The 16,389-nt window shown below is 39.6% G+C and overlaps 1 protein-coding gene across 1 annotated transcript in view; it reads right to left on the reverse strand.

Moving 5' to 3' along the window:
- Positions 1–2,373: 2,373 nt before the first annotated feature.
- PIGN (phosphatidylinositol glycan anchor biosynthesis class N) overlaps positions 2,374–16,389 on the reverse strand; it is a 77,958-nt gene continuing 63,942 nt past the window's right edge. Inside the window, exon 29 of the mRNA XM_087961195.1 lies at positions 2,374–4,416. Coding sequence (XP_087817321.1) covers positions 4,293–4,416 — 124 coding nt within the window. The 3' untranslated portion in view covers positions 2,374–4,292. The remainder of the gene's footprint in view (positions 4,417–16,389) is intronic.

The following is a 16,389-nucleotide window of genomic DNA, read 5'->3' on the forward strand; positions in this document are numbered from 1 at the left end:
TCCTCACTTGAACTCATATCAGCCACAGGAGCTGAATCCAAGCCCGGAGCCACAACATACATACATACATACATACATACATACATACATACATACATATATAACACATTCCATTCCAATTTAATTCTATCATTAATATGCATTAAAAACTTAACATCTTTAACATTTCTTTTCAATTGAATACCATACTTCCTTGGGAACACTTATAAACTTTCCATAGTTAATTCTTTTTTTCCCATATTTCTCACTTATATTTTTATAAATCATTACTAATAATTAAAAATGTTCCCTTTTAATTCTCTCAATCATTTTAGTTCATTTATTTATTAACAAACATCCACTGCATTACAATAAATATTTTATCCATCATCATATTTTCTAAAGTTATTTCTATTTGTAATATAACAAAGCTATCTTATGTACCTTTGCAGAATCCCTTTTACAATTAAATTTTCACCCATTATCTCTAAACAAATTTATGGTTACAATCCTTAAATCTTTTCCGTTTCTCCATTTCTTGTTTCTGTCTTTTACAGCTTCTTTTCCTTGCCTTCTTCCCCCTCTTCTTCTCCCTCCCCTTTTTACCCCCTCGTCTCTCTATGTCTAACTCTCTCATCTGTAATCCCCTCTTCTGTTGCTTTCTAATATTATACTTATCTTTCAAATTGTTCTTCTTCTTTTTGGTTGTTTTTTCTAGTCTTAAACCTTTCACTCTCTTTCCCCCCTTTTCTCCCCCCCCACTTAAAATTATTTGATCATTAAAGATGGCTTCTTCTTTGTCCCAATCTTCTTGTTCTGCAAGCGTTTCTTGTTGCTTCTCATAGTTCCAGATCTCCATTTCTAAGAATTGAAACACAAAGCCAAAAGAACTTCTCCCTTCTTGTGTGTCTTCTTTCCATTTTTTAAGTTCCGTTTTCAGTTCTTCTCCGAGTGATACCATTTTAAAAACTTTTAAACAACCACCCAGTTAATTTTAGTCATCTAGATGCAAAAACCAAAAATCATCAAGTAATCCAAATAATCCAAGGCTGTTTCTACTTGCTTCTTTTTTCCACTTTCTCTTCCTGGGGTTCTATTATTTTGTTACCAAGTTTCCATTAAAATGTATCTTTGAGGAATCTTGTTAAAATTTCACTGTAAGTTCCTTTTAATTACAGTTCCATTCCTTAATTCCAGGCAGTCTCCTCCATTTTTCCAGATCCTGCCCTTCTATTCTTTTTTTTTCTCCTTTCCAGCTTTTAAAAACTTTTAAATGTCCAGAAATCTTTATTATCCCTTTGACTTTTATTTTCAGCTTAAATGCCTATTAATGTCAAAGTGGATTTTTTTTTCAGTTTCTTGCTTAAGTCTCTTAGCTGTCAGTATAAGGAAGGGAAGAAAAAAGACCTAATCCTTTCCCTTCTCTCTCTCCTTCGCAGCTTCAAAATCTTCTTTGGGAACAATGTTGTTAAGTTTAAATTCCAGGGTACCTTATTTGTTGCTTTTGCTGTTTGACACGGTCAACCAAAACTTTCTCTTCTTATCTTCCTCCTGCACATTCTTTTCCGGTTGAGTTCTTCTTTGTGGTGGCCATTTCTGATCACCGCTACAACCGCTTTCGGGAAAGAGAGTAATGGCCAGCTGGGGAGGAGAGATGCGGGTCTCCTCAACCCTGCAGGCAGTCTCCCCCTTCTTCACCACCTCTATGGGGTGGCTTAGCCCCGAAACCAGCCGGCTCGGGGCGCTCCAGCGGCGAGCACGGATCGAAGCCTCGGAGAGACAAGGTTTCGGTCTGTTGCCGAAGAAGCTCAAACCAGAAGAGCCTAGATTGTCAGAATTATGTAACCCTCCAGCGCTACAGAAATTTCAAATAGCAAGGACAAACACTCCTGATTTTTCGCCCAGAAAAAGTCTCGGAATAATTTCCTCAGGTTTTCCATTAAGGATGTATAAAGAAGCCCTGAAAGGTGTTCACCCTTAATAGGATTAAAACATGATCAGAGGAAGTCAACTAATGTCAGTGGCGCTCTAACTCAACCAAAACAATACTAATTGAATTAGCAAATCAACCTTCTACCGCACAGTAGGAGTAAAAAGAAGTCAGAGTGGATACTTTTCCACTCTGTGTTTATAAATGTGAAAGCTGCATTAATGTACATTTGTTTATCACATCACTCCAACAAAGTTCTTCTTCTATTTTGGAGTGGGTGTTCTTTATTTTCCACAGCGCCTACATAGCATAGTTCTATCCTTTGTTTCTCTAGAAATCTAAATTATTTATTTTGGCAGAAAATATTTACATGGCATTTATTTGCAGGGTGGTTTTTTTTTCCAGCTGTGACGCTCTTTCCTTTTGTTGTTGTTGTTGTTGTTGTTGTTGTTGTTGTAGTATTAGGAAGGCTTTTCCAGTTCTTAACCAATGCAGTAATACTGATTAATTATTAGAGTTGTATAGCGCACATGGAATTTGAAGTCAAAAAAGGTGCTCAGCAAGACAAATACAGCATCTATTGGCAGCTATTTGAACAAAAATCATCTTTTCTGAGGTTGTATGGAAGTTGAAGAGAGAAGGCAACAGATTCATGCCTCTCTACATGTTCTAAAACATTTTTTTTCAAATTTCTTGACCTTGCCAGCTCCTGGCAGATGAATTTTTCTAGTATTTTTTTTTTTGACATGTCATTTCCGTTTCAAGAATACAAATCAATGCTTTTGTCTACTATCAAATGGATACTCCTATTGGGGTGGCTGGATTCTAGAGTTTTACTGACATAGAGCCAAGAGGCTGGAGAGCTACAGCAGTTTTCAGGATGAACAGGTTGCTGATATGTTCCAGTTTTGATAGCTACCATGGTGTGCGTGTTTCATAGATTTTTTTCCCCCAGTTCCTTATAATTATGGCAGGCTCCTACGCCACAGTATAATCTCTCATGGACACCATTATTTCTACTGACAAATTAGAAGTCTGAATAATGATGGCTTTCGTGAGCTATATGCACTTGCATGTCTATTCTCCCAGCAATGTACTACAGTGCAGTATTGTATTGCCCTGGCGTTTTTAGCTCAAATGTGTAATTGTAGAGAATGGCTGATTTCATACTGAGCAAATTGTAGCTCAGTGGTATACTACATGCTTTCCCTGCAGAAGACTCTCAATTCAATTGCTGAATATATTGAATTAAAAGGATCAGGACAAAGATGATTAGAAAGATCAGGACAAAGCCTCTGTCTGAGAGCATGAAAAGCATGTTCCAGTCAATGCTTCAAATTATTCAAGAAGGCACCACAGTAGCAAAAGCTAAATTATACTGAAAGAGAAACAAATTCATCTCATGTGCTGAACAGTGGCTGTGAAACAATCTCACACAGCTCTTATCCAACTGATATTTGTACGAGAGCTGAGGATAAGTTTTAACTGAACAGCTACTATTGAAAACATTTGTTATAAAAATTAACTCCTTGCCCTGGTGTTCAGCAAATATGGTCTCAAGCACATAACTTGAGCAACCAGCTGGTTTCCTAAGTAGTTCAATTGGTTTAGTTGGTAGGTGTATAGTTTGTTTGATGGTTACAAAGAGAGTTTGAACAGGTAGAGCTGGTTTTCAATATTTGCTAAGACAATTCCTCACAGTGGCCTTGAGCAAATGAAGCAGTTGTGAGATGAAAATAAGACAAACATGAATACATCACCCGTGTATGATGAAAACTATTTTTGTATGTTTTATAAAAAGAGATGGAGAGCAATAGCAGCAAACAAATATAATTAGTCTGCATCTTAAAATGGAAATTCCATTCATACACACACAATTTAAAAAAGTACCGTTAAAGTTTCGATCTCATTCCAAAATATACATCTTTAAACCTGATTTGAATTTCCAAAGTGAAAAGTCTGCCATATATCACAGCAAAAATTTATCTCTCTATTGTTTGTTCCAAAAGTTGGCTTGGGAGTGGGACCAGGCACAATGCTTAGCTTGTTAGCAGCTCAGAAACTAATTGTCTTGCCTTCTAGAGAAACCAATAAAACAAAGTTCATCTTCCTATCATCCTTTTGAGTCCCTTTTGTAAACACAAGCACAGCATTTACCCTTAACAATAAGCAAGGTTATACATAGTAGTTGTTCACTTTGAAACCGGAAGTTCCTTTGAAGGAAAAAGAAGGAAGAAAATTTAATTCCATAGAGAAAAAATGACAAGTTACTTCGTGTTCTTCTGCATCAAGTTCTTCAGGAGTCTCTAGAAGCCAATTTCATAATTCTGTCTGTCTCTTGAAAGAATGAAGATTCTATCAATACAAGTCCTTCAATAATTTGTCACAATGAATGGCGTTTAGTTCCTTCCCAAAGCTCCAGTCTCTTTGTAGTGAGCAGCTGAGCCACTCCACTTAAAAGCATCAGGAAAATAGTGAAGGACATCACAATGACATAATGGCTAATACTGCAATGAAGAGAAAATAATACGTTAGAAAGAAGCAGATTACAAATCAAATAATCTAAGGGAACATGGTTTACTGTTAAAATTACACACATACACACATGCACGGATCCACACACACATATAATCTTAGGCAGGTATGTTTAAAGAAACAGTTTGCAATGTATCAGTTGCTGGTTTTAACAGGACATTTGCAGAAAGAATGCCAGTCATAGATGGATTTATTTCTAGACATTAGATCATAATGCATTGATGCCTGACAGGCTCCCACAACTTTTTGGAAAATTATGGTTACCCAAGTTACTGGAACACAGAACTGCAAATGTCCTACATGCAGAGTTTATTATTATTTTTGTTTATTTAATTTGTTTGCTGCCTGCAATACAAAAGAGACACTAGGTTGCCCATCACTTCCCAAGAGGCCCATAGAGATTTTGATGCCAAATACCTTACTTGGGAGCTTCAAGAACAAATGAGAAAATGTAAGATAAAACTTAATTTTAAAAAAATATATCCATCATTCAATCAGGGCCAAAAAGGTAATACCAGAGCTTAACCATGGTTTATATAACAGAATAATGGAGTTGGAAGGGATCTTGGAGGTCTCCTAGAACAATCCCCTGCTCAAGCAGGAAACCCTGTTATCATTCTGGACAAATGGCTCTACTTAAAAACCTCCAATGATGGAGCATCCACAACTTAGGAAGAGAACCATTTCCATGTTAATTGTTCCACGGTCAGGAAATTTCTTCTTAATTCTATGTTAGTTGTCTCCTTGATTAATGTCCACCCATCGCTTCTTGTCCTGCCTTCTGGGTGCTTTGGTAAATGGGCTGGCTCTCTCTTCTTTGTGGCAGCTCCTCAAATATTGGAACACTGTTATCATGTCACCCTTGGTCCTTTTTTTCACTAGACTAGACATACCCAATTCCTGTAAGTGTTCTTCATGTGTTTTAGCCTCCAGCCCACCAATCATCTTTGTTATTCTTCTCTGCACTCTTTCCAGAGTCTCACATCTTTTCTTTTTTAATATTATGGCGACCAAAACTGGATGCAAGATTCCAAGTGTGGTAATACCAAGGCATTATAAAGTTACTAACACTTCACATAATCTTGATTCTATCCCTCCATTAATGCAGCCTAGGATTGCAATGGGCTTTTTTTGGTAGCTGCAGCACACTGTTGGTTCATATTGAAGTGATTGTCTACTAGGACTCCAAGATTCCTCTCACAGTTACTGCTATTGAGCCAGGTTTTACCTATTCTGTACCTATACATCTGGTTTTTATTGCCTAAGTATAAAACCTTACTTTTCTCACTACTGACTTTCATTTTATTAGATAGGAGTATTGTCTATTCCTGCCAGCTAGGTGTCATCTGCAAATTTGATGAGTTCCTCTTCTTTTCCCTCATCTAAATTGTTTATGAAGAGCCACGGTGGCGCAGTGGTTAGAGTGCAGTACTGTAGGCTACTTCTGCTGATCACTGGCTGCCAGCAGTTTGACAGTTCAGGTCTCACCAGGCTCAAGGTTGACTCAGCCTTCCATCCTTCCGAGATTGGTAAAAAGAGGAGCCAGATTGCTGGGGGTAATATGTTGACTCTGTAAACCGCCTAGAGTGGGCTGTGAAGCACTATGAAGCGGTATATAAGTCTAAGTGCTATTGCTTATATTGAAGAGTATTGGACCTAAGATAGAATCATGAGGTACCCCACTGCTTCCTTCCATTCATGTAGATGTAGTTTTATTAAAGACTACATGTTGAGTGTGGTTTGTCAGACAGTTATAAATCCATCTGGTGGTGTTGCTGTCTATCACACATTTTTCTAACTTACTAAGGAAAAGGTTGTGGTCTACTTTGTCAAATGCCTGACTGAAATCCAGGTATCCTATGTCCACAGCATTTCGTTGGTCCATTAATTTATTCACTTTGTCAAAGGATGAATTAAAAGCCACTTGACTTTAACATCAGCCCAGAATTTGCCCTCAATCCCTTAACATTTCTGAGAACCAACCAACAACATTATTCAGGTTGCATAAAAAAGTCAATAATAGACAGGTAGGATAATCAAACTGCAGAAACCATTCTTTCAACAATTTGACTAACACCATACAGTTGCCCAAAATTCTTACAAATAAACACAACCTCTCTGGGAGGAAAATATTAACTTTGTAATCCAACTGAATTTTTTTTCTTCATTTCCAAGTAGTTTCAAGATAACGAAACTGTTATTGAATTTGTTCTCATTTTAATGTAGAACTTCGTGGAACCTTATAAGTTCTCCATTCTATATTAATATCTTCTTTTCCTTCCCCAAAAGCTATACGCAAGTGAGGAATAAAGCATAAGTCTACACACTTAAGTTTTGATGTTTAAAAAATAAAGAGATTATTTGATGACTGTTCCAATTTGTGTTTTAATCTTCCTAAGCGCAGATGAAATTTTAATTACTCTGAATAATTAAAAGGAATTCATGACTGCATATTTTGTTTGTTCATAGTCAGAAGTTCAGCTTATATTAACTCTAGAGAATCTACTCAGTCAGTGAGAAATATCTGTTGTAGTTATATGGCTAAATGTCAAACAAACAATTGAAACGTCATAACCAGTAGACAAAAGGAATTCATAATTGTTTGAACTGATTCTTTGACATTTTCATTTTAAACGTATCCAGAATCAATCATTTGCTAAATTGCAACTCTCTTCTTTCTTCCTGGATTCACCTTTTAACTTCCTTTAAATTATTCTCATTTTTTTCTGTGAATTCTTTGACTCAGTGGCTGTATATTCTTACCAAAAACCAAGCCTAAACTGATTTCAAGAACTAAATTAAATGCATATTTTTGCCCATTACCTGTAATAACCATTACTTGTGTCATTTTTAGACACTAAGAACCTTGGCACAGAGACAATCTTTTTAATGACATTTAGTTAAGCATCGTAAGATGCTACTAAATGAATGGCTGAAATGAGGAAAGCGGGTTTATTTGCATAGTGCAGAACTTGCCTTGCTGAACACAAACTGCCAAGGGGAACTTTATTCCAAAAGTTATATATTACTGAAGTAGTTAGGAAGGAAGGAAGCTTAGTATAAAATCCTGTCAAGAGTGGACAATTTAGAAAGCGAATAGCTAGATAGATGGAGACAGATTTATAAATATATGGTTAAAATGAGCTGATATATTTGTTCCATGTATAAACAAATGAAACACACACACACACGAATGTATACCTATTTTACATAGCAGTTGCCCAATAAAGATGATCCATAGGAACAAGAGTATTTAATGTCTTATTTGAACGTGACTGTATTCCTTCTCGTTTTTCCCAATGGAGAATTAGAGGGAACAATCTGTTGTAGGTTTTAGGTGGAAGTTTATCACAACTCTGCTATCAGAAACCCATGACCAAGCATAGCATGGATTAGAAGCAACAGCTATTCGCTTGTGTTTAATCTGTTTTCTGCATAAGCTTGGATTCTTTGCCTGATGGCCTAAGGACTGCAGTGGATAATCATCGGATTGAACATTCAAGCAATAAAGCATAATAATTTGAGGCAAGGCAACTGTGTTTAGAAAATGCAATATGGTTCAGGTTGGATGTGCATGTGTGCGCATTTTTAAACAATAAACATTGAGCCAGGGTATATATCATGCTAAGCCAGGCTAATGTTTTACAAGGAGTGGCACCTGCTCGCACTCATGGGCTCCATTCCCTAGGCAATGCAACTGGCAAACAGATGTCACTGTTTAGCTAGAGCATAGCGTATATTCCAAATGTGGTTTCCATGCTGATCACAATTACCTAGAGAACATAATCATAAATAAATCTTGGCTACGTTCTCTGGTTAATACAGGCTGGATATAAAGTGTATCCCGCTTCCAGAGAACACTCTTAAGTGTAGACACTTGTTTGAATATCAAATTACCTAAAGAGAATAGAAAACCATGGTGATTTCATGTGATCTTTAAGCATTTCTTGAACACATTTTACGGAAACAGAGGTTAATGAGTGCAGAGGTGACAGGCCCGTAAAAGTCAAACAGGTTTCACTCTTACCTATAGACATCAATTGCATTAGCAGTCCAGAAAACTTTCGAATGAGCCACACAATTGATAGTAGCTGTCTTTTCCCATTAGAAGTAATTAAATGTGTTAATATCTATTTCTGTCCCTCTGCCTTTAAGCTTCAATAAAAACCCTGGACCTCAGATCAAACGAGACCATTTGGAATGGTACAGAATCGTGTTCCAGAAAAGAGCTGAAACTTGGTTGTGCATATGTGCAGGGAGGCATGTGTTCTACCGCTGAGCTAGCATTGCCTAGCAGAGTCTGAACAAGGCATTCTCATTCATGCCAATCAAAGCTTACAAAGAGCACTGCTAATCAGGATGAGGACACAGCATGATTCGGAAATTGCTCATCTTTAGTCATGATTAGAGAACGAACATCAGTGGGGGGGGGGGGGATAAGCTGTGATCTGAAGAGGTTGGTTGATGCATCAGGAAGTAACTACTTTTAAAAGTTTTAAATGATTCCTGTGCTGATTCTTCCCATTCTCTCCTGATAGTGAAAGGCAGGCATCAAAAGCAAACCTAGAGGCACTTTTTTTTATACAAAGAGCTTAAATGTTATGCCTCCAAGACTACGCGTTCATATGTAGCTAAAAGTTAAGTAGCAGGTCAGGGCATTTTAAAAACAATGTCCGGCCTCTGTCTTGATCCATGAGGAGAATAAATGCCATTTCGTTTTATAGCATTCTATAAAGAAAACCATGGAACTATGTTAGCCTTAGTTCTGAGTTAAAGGAAGAATGAGAATTATCTATTCATAATTCACAAGACTCCCATTAAAAAGGAACTTTGTCAGGTATCATTGAAAGGGTATCCAACCTTGGCAACCTTAAATCTTGTGGACTTCATATCCCAGAATTTCCCAGCCAGTATTGCTGGCTGGGGAATTCTGGGAATTGAAGTCCACAGGTCTTAAAGTTGCCAAGGTTGGACACCTCTGATTTAAGCAATCATTGAACCATGAGTTTCGTTTAGTGTTAGAAAATATCTAATCATTTGTTTGAAAATGTATCTGTCAACTTCAAAACAAACCTGGTTTTTTTCTTGTTCAGAAAAAAAAATGAAAGTAAGCTTAAGGTGGAAATGGTGAGAAAAATGCTGACAGACAGCTTCCTCATTGGTTTACCTCCAGAAAAATTATTTTACCTTCTGAAAATACAATTGCTGATTGGCCAGGTCAACCAGTGCAGCTGTTTTGAGAACAAGAAAACATTCCACAGGGGAAAAGCCACTTGGTGAGAATTACAAGAATATGCTTCTCAAATTCCAAATATGCTCATCAACAACTCACAGAGGGGAAATGGGTATTGGTACTTACCTGATATGCCCATTCTCTGTGAGCTGTGAAGAACATCCAGTAGTGGGAGGTGCTTCAGTTTCCTCTTGGATAGGCTGGGCTTAATTTGCAGGACGCTCAGCCTATCCAAGAGGAGACTGAAGCTGGATGTTCTTCACAGCTCGGGGGAGAAAGTCATAGATACTCTGCACAGAGTGCCAGAAAAAAATAGTAAAATAAAAAGCATAAAAGTCTTTCAGACTTATGAAAACTAGACAAATACTGTATTTTAGAGATGAAGACTGCAAGGACAAAGAAACTGCACTAACTGTGTAAAACTTAAAGTAAGATGAGCACTTATACTGGTATAGCACCGAAACCAAAGCCGCTGTGATGACCCGGGGCATGGCACAAAGGCAATACAGTCAAATAATAAGTAGGAGTCCCTTTATTTGCTCCAACTTTGCCCCCAATGTCCTGGTTACCTTCTGGGCTGGAGAAAAACTCTCCCAGGAACAGCCTTTGGCTGCAGAGATTCAAATCCAAAATGTTGTCAACAAAAAATGTAACTATAAGTCCAATCAAGGCAAGATGAGGTAATTAGTCCAGCAGGGCAAGATAAGGAATTCCAGAGATGAAGGAATGGCAGTAATTCAACCCAGTTGGGAGGATGCCAGGAACGCAGATAACCAAAGTCAACACAAGATAAACTCACATTTGTTCCCAGCAGACGCTGCTCTCAGCTTGCATCTCTTTTAAACTCTCTTTCCAGTGTGGCTAATGAAAGGAATCAGGGTCCTTTCCTCCCCCATAAGCCACGCAACCCATGTTGCTCTCTTCTCCGTTTCTCCTTGCGTGCCCTAGAATGAAGAGTGGGTGGGCCCGGGCCTTCCTCTGAACTCTCCCTTGTTCTACCATTCTCCTGCTCTGCCAAGCTGGACTTTGCCCTTCCGCAGTTTCCTCCACAGCCAATGGAGCCACATTCCCGCTCCCTATCAGCTATTCATCTTCCTCCTCGGATTCAGACTCTGACAGGGACATGATAGCTGCTCTTGTTTTGGATATGTATCATGAAAAAGCTATGTAAAACATGGATGGTGTACATCAATTAATGAACCAAATTCTTTCAATAGTCTTGAACAGTGGTCGCCAACCGGTGGGCTGCAGCCTACTGGTGGGCCTTGAGAAAATTTTGGTGGGCCGCAGAGAAATCTCACCCCCAGAGCACCCCCACAAAGCAATTAATCCAGGCTGCGCATAAACACAAGGCTGCGCTATCCACATGGCCTGCGGGAACCCTCCCCGCCCACTTACTCCTTACCCGGTAAACTTGCCTGCTAAATTGCTATTTTTCCTTTTTCCGACCATCATCTGTTCTGCTGTGCCGGGAGATTTAGATTAGCTAGGAAGCAGGAAATGGTTGGATTTCTTGCTTTCTAGCTAGTCTTTTGATCTTCGGCTCAGCACAGCCAAACCTCCCTTAGGACTGAAGGTTTGCTTGCAAGCAAATTCAGTGCAGACTCACAGCAAGCAAATTTGAGAGACTGAGCAAGCAGATGGCAGATAGATAGATCACTGAATGATTCTGTGAGCAACTCAATCTGCCTGCTTTTCTTCTATTTATTAAATTTGCATGCTTTTTACCTCACCATTGAGCAAGGAAACTTATATACATATTACTATCAAATTGAAATTTTTTGTTATAAAATGCACCCAATTTTACACTAATGCTTAAATGCCGTTACTACATGCCGGCAGCTCTATTTGGAAGATGACGTTTCACGGAGAAATGGGATGGTAATTTTAGAACAATAACCAAAAGAATTTGCTGAACAACAACAAAAAGATCAAGCTCCTACTTCATGACAGGATTTGATGACCTACATTGCAAGCACAGATTATGTTTATAATACTGAATATGCAGAGACTTCTGGTTTGCAGGGCTTCGGCGGCAGGCAGGAATCCGCGATCGTGCGTGGTTTCTGCCTGGGCTCGCCGCTGGAGCGCCCTGAGACAGCTGGCTTCGGGGCTAAGCCACCCCGTAGAGGTGGTGAAGAGGGGGGAGATTCCAGCAGGGTCGAGGAAAGCCGCATCTTTCCTCCTCAGCTGGCTAATCTCCCTTTCCCGAAGGCGGTAAGAGCGGCGGTCAGAAATGGCCGCCTCAAAGAAGCACTCATCTGGAAAAGAAAGTGCAGGAGGAAGCTAAGAAGTGAAAGTTTTGGCTGACTGGGATAAGAAGCAACAACTAAGGTATCCTGGAATTTAAATTTTATAAAAGATACATCGCTCCCAAAGAAGATTCGGAAGCAGCAAATGAAAGTGAAAAGGGAATTTTTTTTTTCACTCTCCTTCCTTACGTTGACAGCGAAGAGAAATGAATGAGAAATCGGAAAAATCCGCTTTGGCATCAATAGGTAATTAAACTGGAAATATAATTAAATGCCAAGGGGACAATAAAGATTTCTGAACACTAAAAAAAAAATTTTTTTTTGCTATAAGTGGGAAGGGAGAGGAAAAGAATAAGGGCAGGATTTGGAGGAGTCTGCCTGGAATTTAAAAGAATCTAAAGTTAAATCTTAATAAGACTTCTAAAAGATACATTTTAACTGGAACTTTGCAACTAAATAGCAACCCCAGGAAGAGAAAGTGAAAAAAAGAAGAAAGTGTTAAAAGAAACAGCTTGTGTGTATTTGGATTGTTTGGTGACTTTGGGACTTCTGGAAATTTTATTTGAATGACTAAGAACAAATGGGTGGTTGTTTAAAATTTTTTACAATGGCATCACTTGTGGACGAACTGAAAATGGAATTTAAAAAATATAAAGAAGAGGAACAAGAAGGGAAGGGCTCCTTTGGCTCCGTTTTTCAATTCTTAGAAATGGCGATCTGTACCTACGAGAAACTACAAGAAAAGACTGCGCAACAAGAAGATTGGGACAAAGAAGAAGCCATCTTCAATGAACAAGTAACTTTATCTGGGGAAGAAAGGGGAAAGGGGGGAAAGAGAATGGAGAATTCAAGACCTAAAAAAACAGCCAAAAAAGGGAAAAATGTGAAAAGTGGATATAATGTTAGAAAGCAACAGAAAAGGGGAACACAGAAGAGGGAAATGGAGGTGGAGAGACAAGGAGCTAAAAAGGGGAGAGAGAAGAAGCAAGGGAGAAAGGAAGGGAAGAGAAGTTACAAAGGTTTGGAGCAAGATGTAAAAAAACAGGACTTATTCAGAGATAATGGGTGAAAAATTAACTGAAAAAGCGATTCTGCAAAGGTACATTAGATTGTATTGTTATATTAGTATTAGAAATAATGTTAGAAAATTGGTAACAACATATGATTAAAAAGTGGGATAAAATAGTCAGTGTAATTGAGTGAAATTTTTGTGAACAAAATAAATGAAATGAAATAAATGAGAGAATTGAATTAGGAAGGAATGGGAACATTTTAATTACTCAATGTTTTATAAAATATAAATGAAGTGGGGGGGAAGTAACTATGGAAAGTTTATAAGTGTTCCCATAGAAGCATGATACCTTTTTGAAAAGTAATGTGTAAAATGTTTAAGATTTAAATGAATATTAATATTAACGATAGAATTGAACTGGTATGGATTGTTGTTTTAATTATATAATATATTCATAATTTTTTCTTTTTTTAAAATATAGTGTGTAGTTTTAGAATGTACCAAGCAGAATCTGAATGGAAGCTATGTATTATATTAAATGTTATAATTTTAGGGGAAAGATATAAAGGCGGCATACTCTAATTCAGGGATCCCCAACCACCGGGCGCGGACCGGTACCGGTCCGTGGAGCACTCTGTACCGGGCCGCAAAGGAAAAAAAATAAAAAAATGGCGGCTTTCTTCGCCTTCGGTGAATGCTGCTGGGATCGGGATCAAGGACACAAATGAGAGAAGGGGAGGGAGGAAGCAACCGAAGCCTGCCCTGCTCTCTGGCTCAGTGGCCCAGCTTCCTCCCGCCTCATTCCTCTCTCAGTCGCTCTCTCGCTCCTCCACCAGCCCAGGAAGAAACTGCTTCAAAGAAGCCAGGGGGTGGCTTTTCCTGTCGGCGCAGCTCCTCCGAGCGCCCGTTTCACCCCCACCCTGCCAATCAATCCAGGTTCAATCCAGTGCTCCGTTCTGCCTGCCTGCCTGCCTTCGTTTCTGGTAGTTTCGGAGCAGCTTCGGCTGAGAATAATAACTATTCGCCTCTTTTTCTCAGCCGAAGCTGCTCTGAAACTACCAGAAACCAAGGCAGGCAGGCAGGCAGGCAGAACGAGCACTGGATTGAACCGTGAGGCAGCAGGGCGAGGCGGGGTGAGCGGGCGCTCGGAGGATCCGAAACCACCAGAAACGAAGGCAGGCAGGCAGAACGGAGCACTGGATTGAACCGCGGGCGGCGGGCGGGGCAGGGTGAATGGGTGCTTCGGAGGATCCGAAACCACCAGAAACGAAGGCAGGCAGGCAGAACGGAGCACTGGATTGAACCGCGGCGGCGGGGGGGCGGGGTGAACGGGCGCTCGGAGAAGCTGCGTTCGAAACCACCAGAAAGCGAAGGCAGGCAGGCAGAACGGAAGATTGAACCGTGGGCGGCGGGGTGGGGGTGAACGGGCGCTTTGGGAAGCTGCGCCCGACAGGAAAAGCCACCCTGCCGGCTTCTTTGAAGCAGTTTCTTCCTGGGCTGGTGGAGGAGTGAGAGAGCGACTGAGAGAGGAGCGAGGCAGACACCTGAGGGATGAGGCTGAGGGAGGGAGGGAGACACCTGAGGGATGAGGCTGAGGGGAGGGAGGGAGACACCTGAGGGATGGGGCTGAGGAAGGCAGGGGCGAGAGGCGAGGCTTCTCAGCCGTCCTGCAGGGACTATCTGTTGCTCAGGGTTGCAATGAGGAGGCATTGGCGTTCCCTGAACTTGGTGGTTTGCTGGCAGACGTTTTATTACCTGACTAGGTAACAACATCAGATGTCACCTAGTCAGATAATGAAACGTCTGAAAGCAACCACCAAACTCGACACACACACACACCCGGTCCTTGAAAAAGTGTTTCTAAGTGAAACTGGTCCCTGGCACAAAAAGGTTGGGGACCACTGCTCTAATTAGTGATTACAGGAGAAATTTTGTTTAATGAGAAAAGATAATAGACAGCTGAAACAGGACAGACAAAGAATATAAGTATAATGATCTGAATTGAGATGAAATAAATAAAATAAAATTAAGAAAGTTAAAATAGGGGAGAAGCTATATAGAAAATGAGCATGAACTTGAATTTATGTCTGTACGAAGAGATGTAACCCAAGCTGCTTTCAAAAAAGATGTTTTATGTTTTTATGTTTCATGTTTTGTTTGTTTATGTTTGTTTTTAAAAAATCAATAAAATTTTCAAAAAAAAAAATACTGAATATGCATATTCTTTATATTGCTGAATGTAAATAAAAAAAATCTGCAGATTAACAGAAATGGCATATGTGGATGTATGAATATGAGAAGACAAGGAATTAGATGCATCAGTGAATTTAAAAAAATATATCTATATTGAAAGGCATTTTTCTAAATTCAGAAAAATCATTTAGCAAAACTCTCCCAGAAGTATACTTTTCATGCTAGCATGAGTTTGTACATCTGAACACTTCTCCATACACAATCTGTATGACACTGCTAAAATAACAAAACAAAGCCTGAAAATAGATGGGAAGAAGAGTAAATTAGCCAAAGCACTAGTTTTTCAGAGGCAGAAGTTGTTTTACAAGGGAAAGTGCTCAAATATATGTGTTCCCATGCTTTGGAGTTCCAGTTTAAGACTGCAGATTATCTGTCTTTTAAAAAGATGTAGCACTGAAAATGTAGCACTTCAAAATAAGTGTTACATAAATTAAAAATAATCTAGAGGGAAAAAGAAAGTGACATTGACAGCAGCGAAGATAGAAATAAATTAAGGGTATCAATTATATAGGATTTCAAATTTCCTTTGTGCTACCCTACAACAATAAAGAACATTCTTGGAATCCCTGCCATACCTGTTTCTTGACCTGGTCAACCTCAAAGAGTTGATATCAATCTTGTAAGCTTCTCTAAGCCTTATTGTATGCAAATAAAATCAGGGTTACTTTAAATTTATCATGCTTTCCTCTTTCTTAGGATTGCATATGTTTCTGCAAGTCACTTAGCTCAGGGGTCCCCAACCGCCGATCCGCAGACCGGTACCAGTCCACGGAACAAGTCTTACCGGGCCGCTGGTTGCTGGGCGCCGCCATCTTTTTTTGGTAAAAAAGTGCTTCCGGTGAGCTTTTCCGGGTAGAAAGCTCACGGAAGCACTTTTCATCAAAAAGATGGCGGCGCTCTGCTCGGTGAGCTTTCCGGGTAGAAAGCCATTTCTACCGAAAAAGCTCACGGGCGCGCTATGCTTATCTTTTGACGAAAAAGTGCTTCCGGTGAGGTCACGGAAGCACTTTTCGTCAAAAAAGATGGCGGCGCCCAGTTGATGCCGGTACCGGGCCGCGGCGTCAAAAAGGTTGGGGATCACTGACTTAGCTCACTTATTATTTCTCCCTATTGTCAATGTTGGGTCTACTTTCTTTTAAACAGGAGATCATGGCTCACAGCTTGAGAATTGCTGCCCAAGCAACATACTATTACC

This window comes from Notechis scutatus, chromosome 3 (assembly GCF_049901735.1).
Source record: "Notechis scutatus isolate UNSWTSFEM ecotype Mainland chromosome 3, rNotScu1.2, whole genome shotgun sequence".
In the NCBI taxonomy this organism is placed as follows: Eukaryota; Metazoa; Chordata; class Lepidosauria; order Squamata; family Elapidae; genus Notechis; species Notechis scutatus.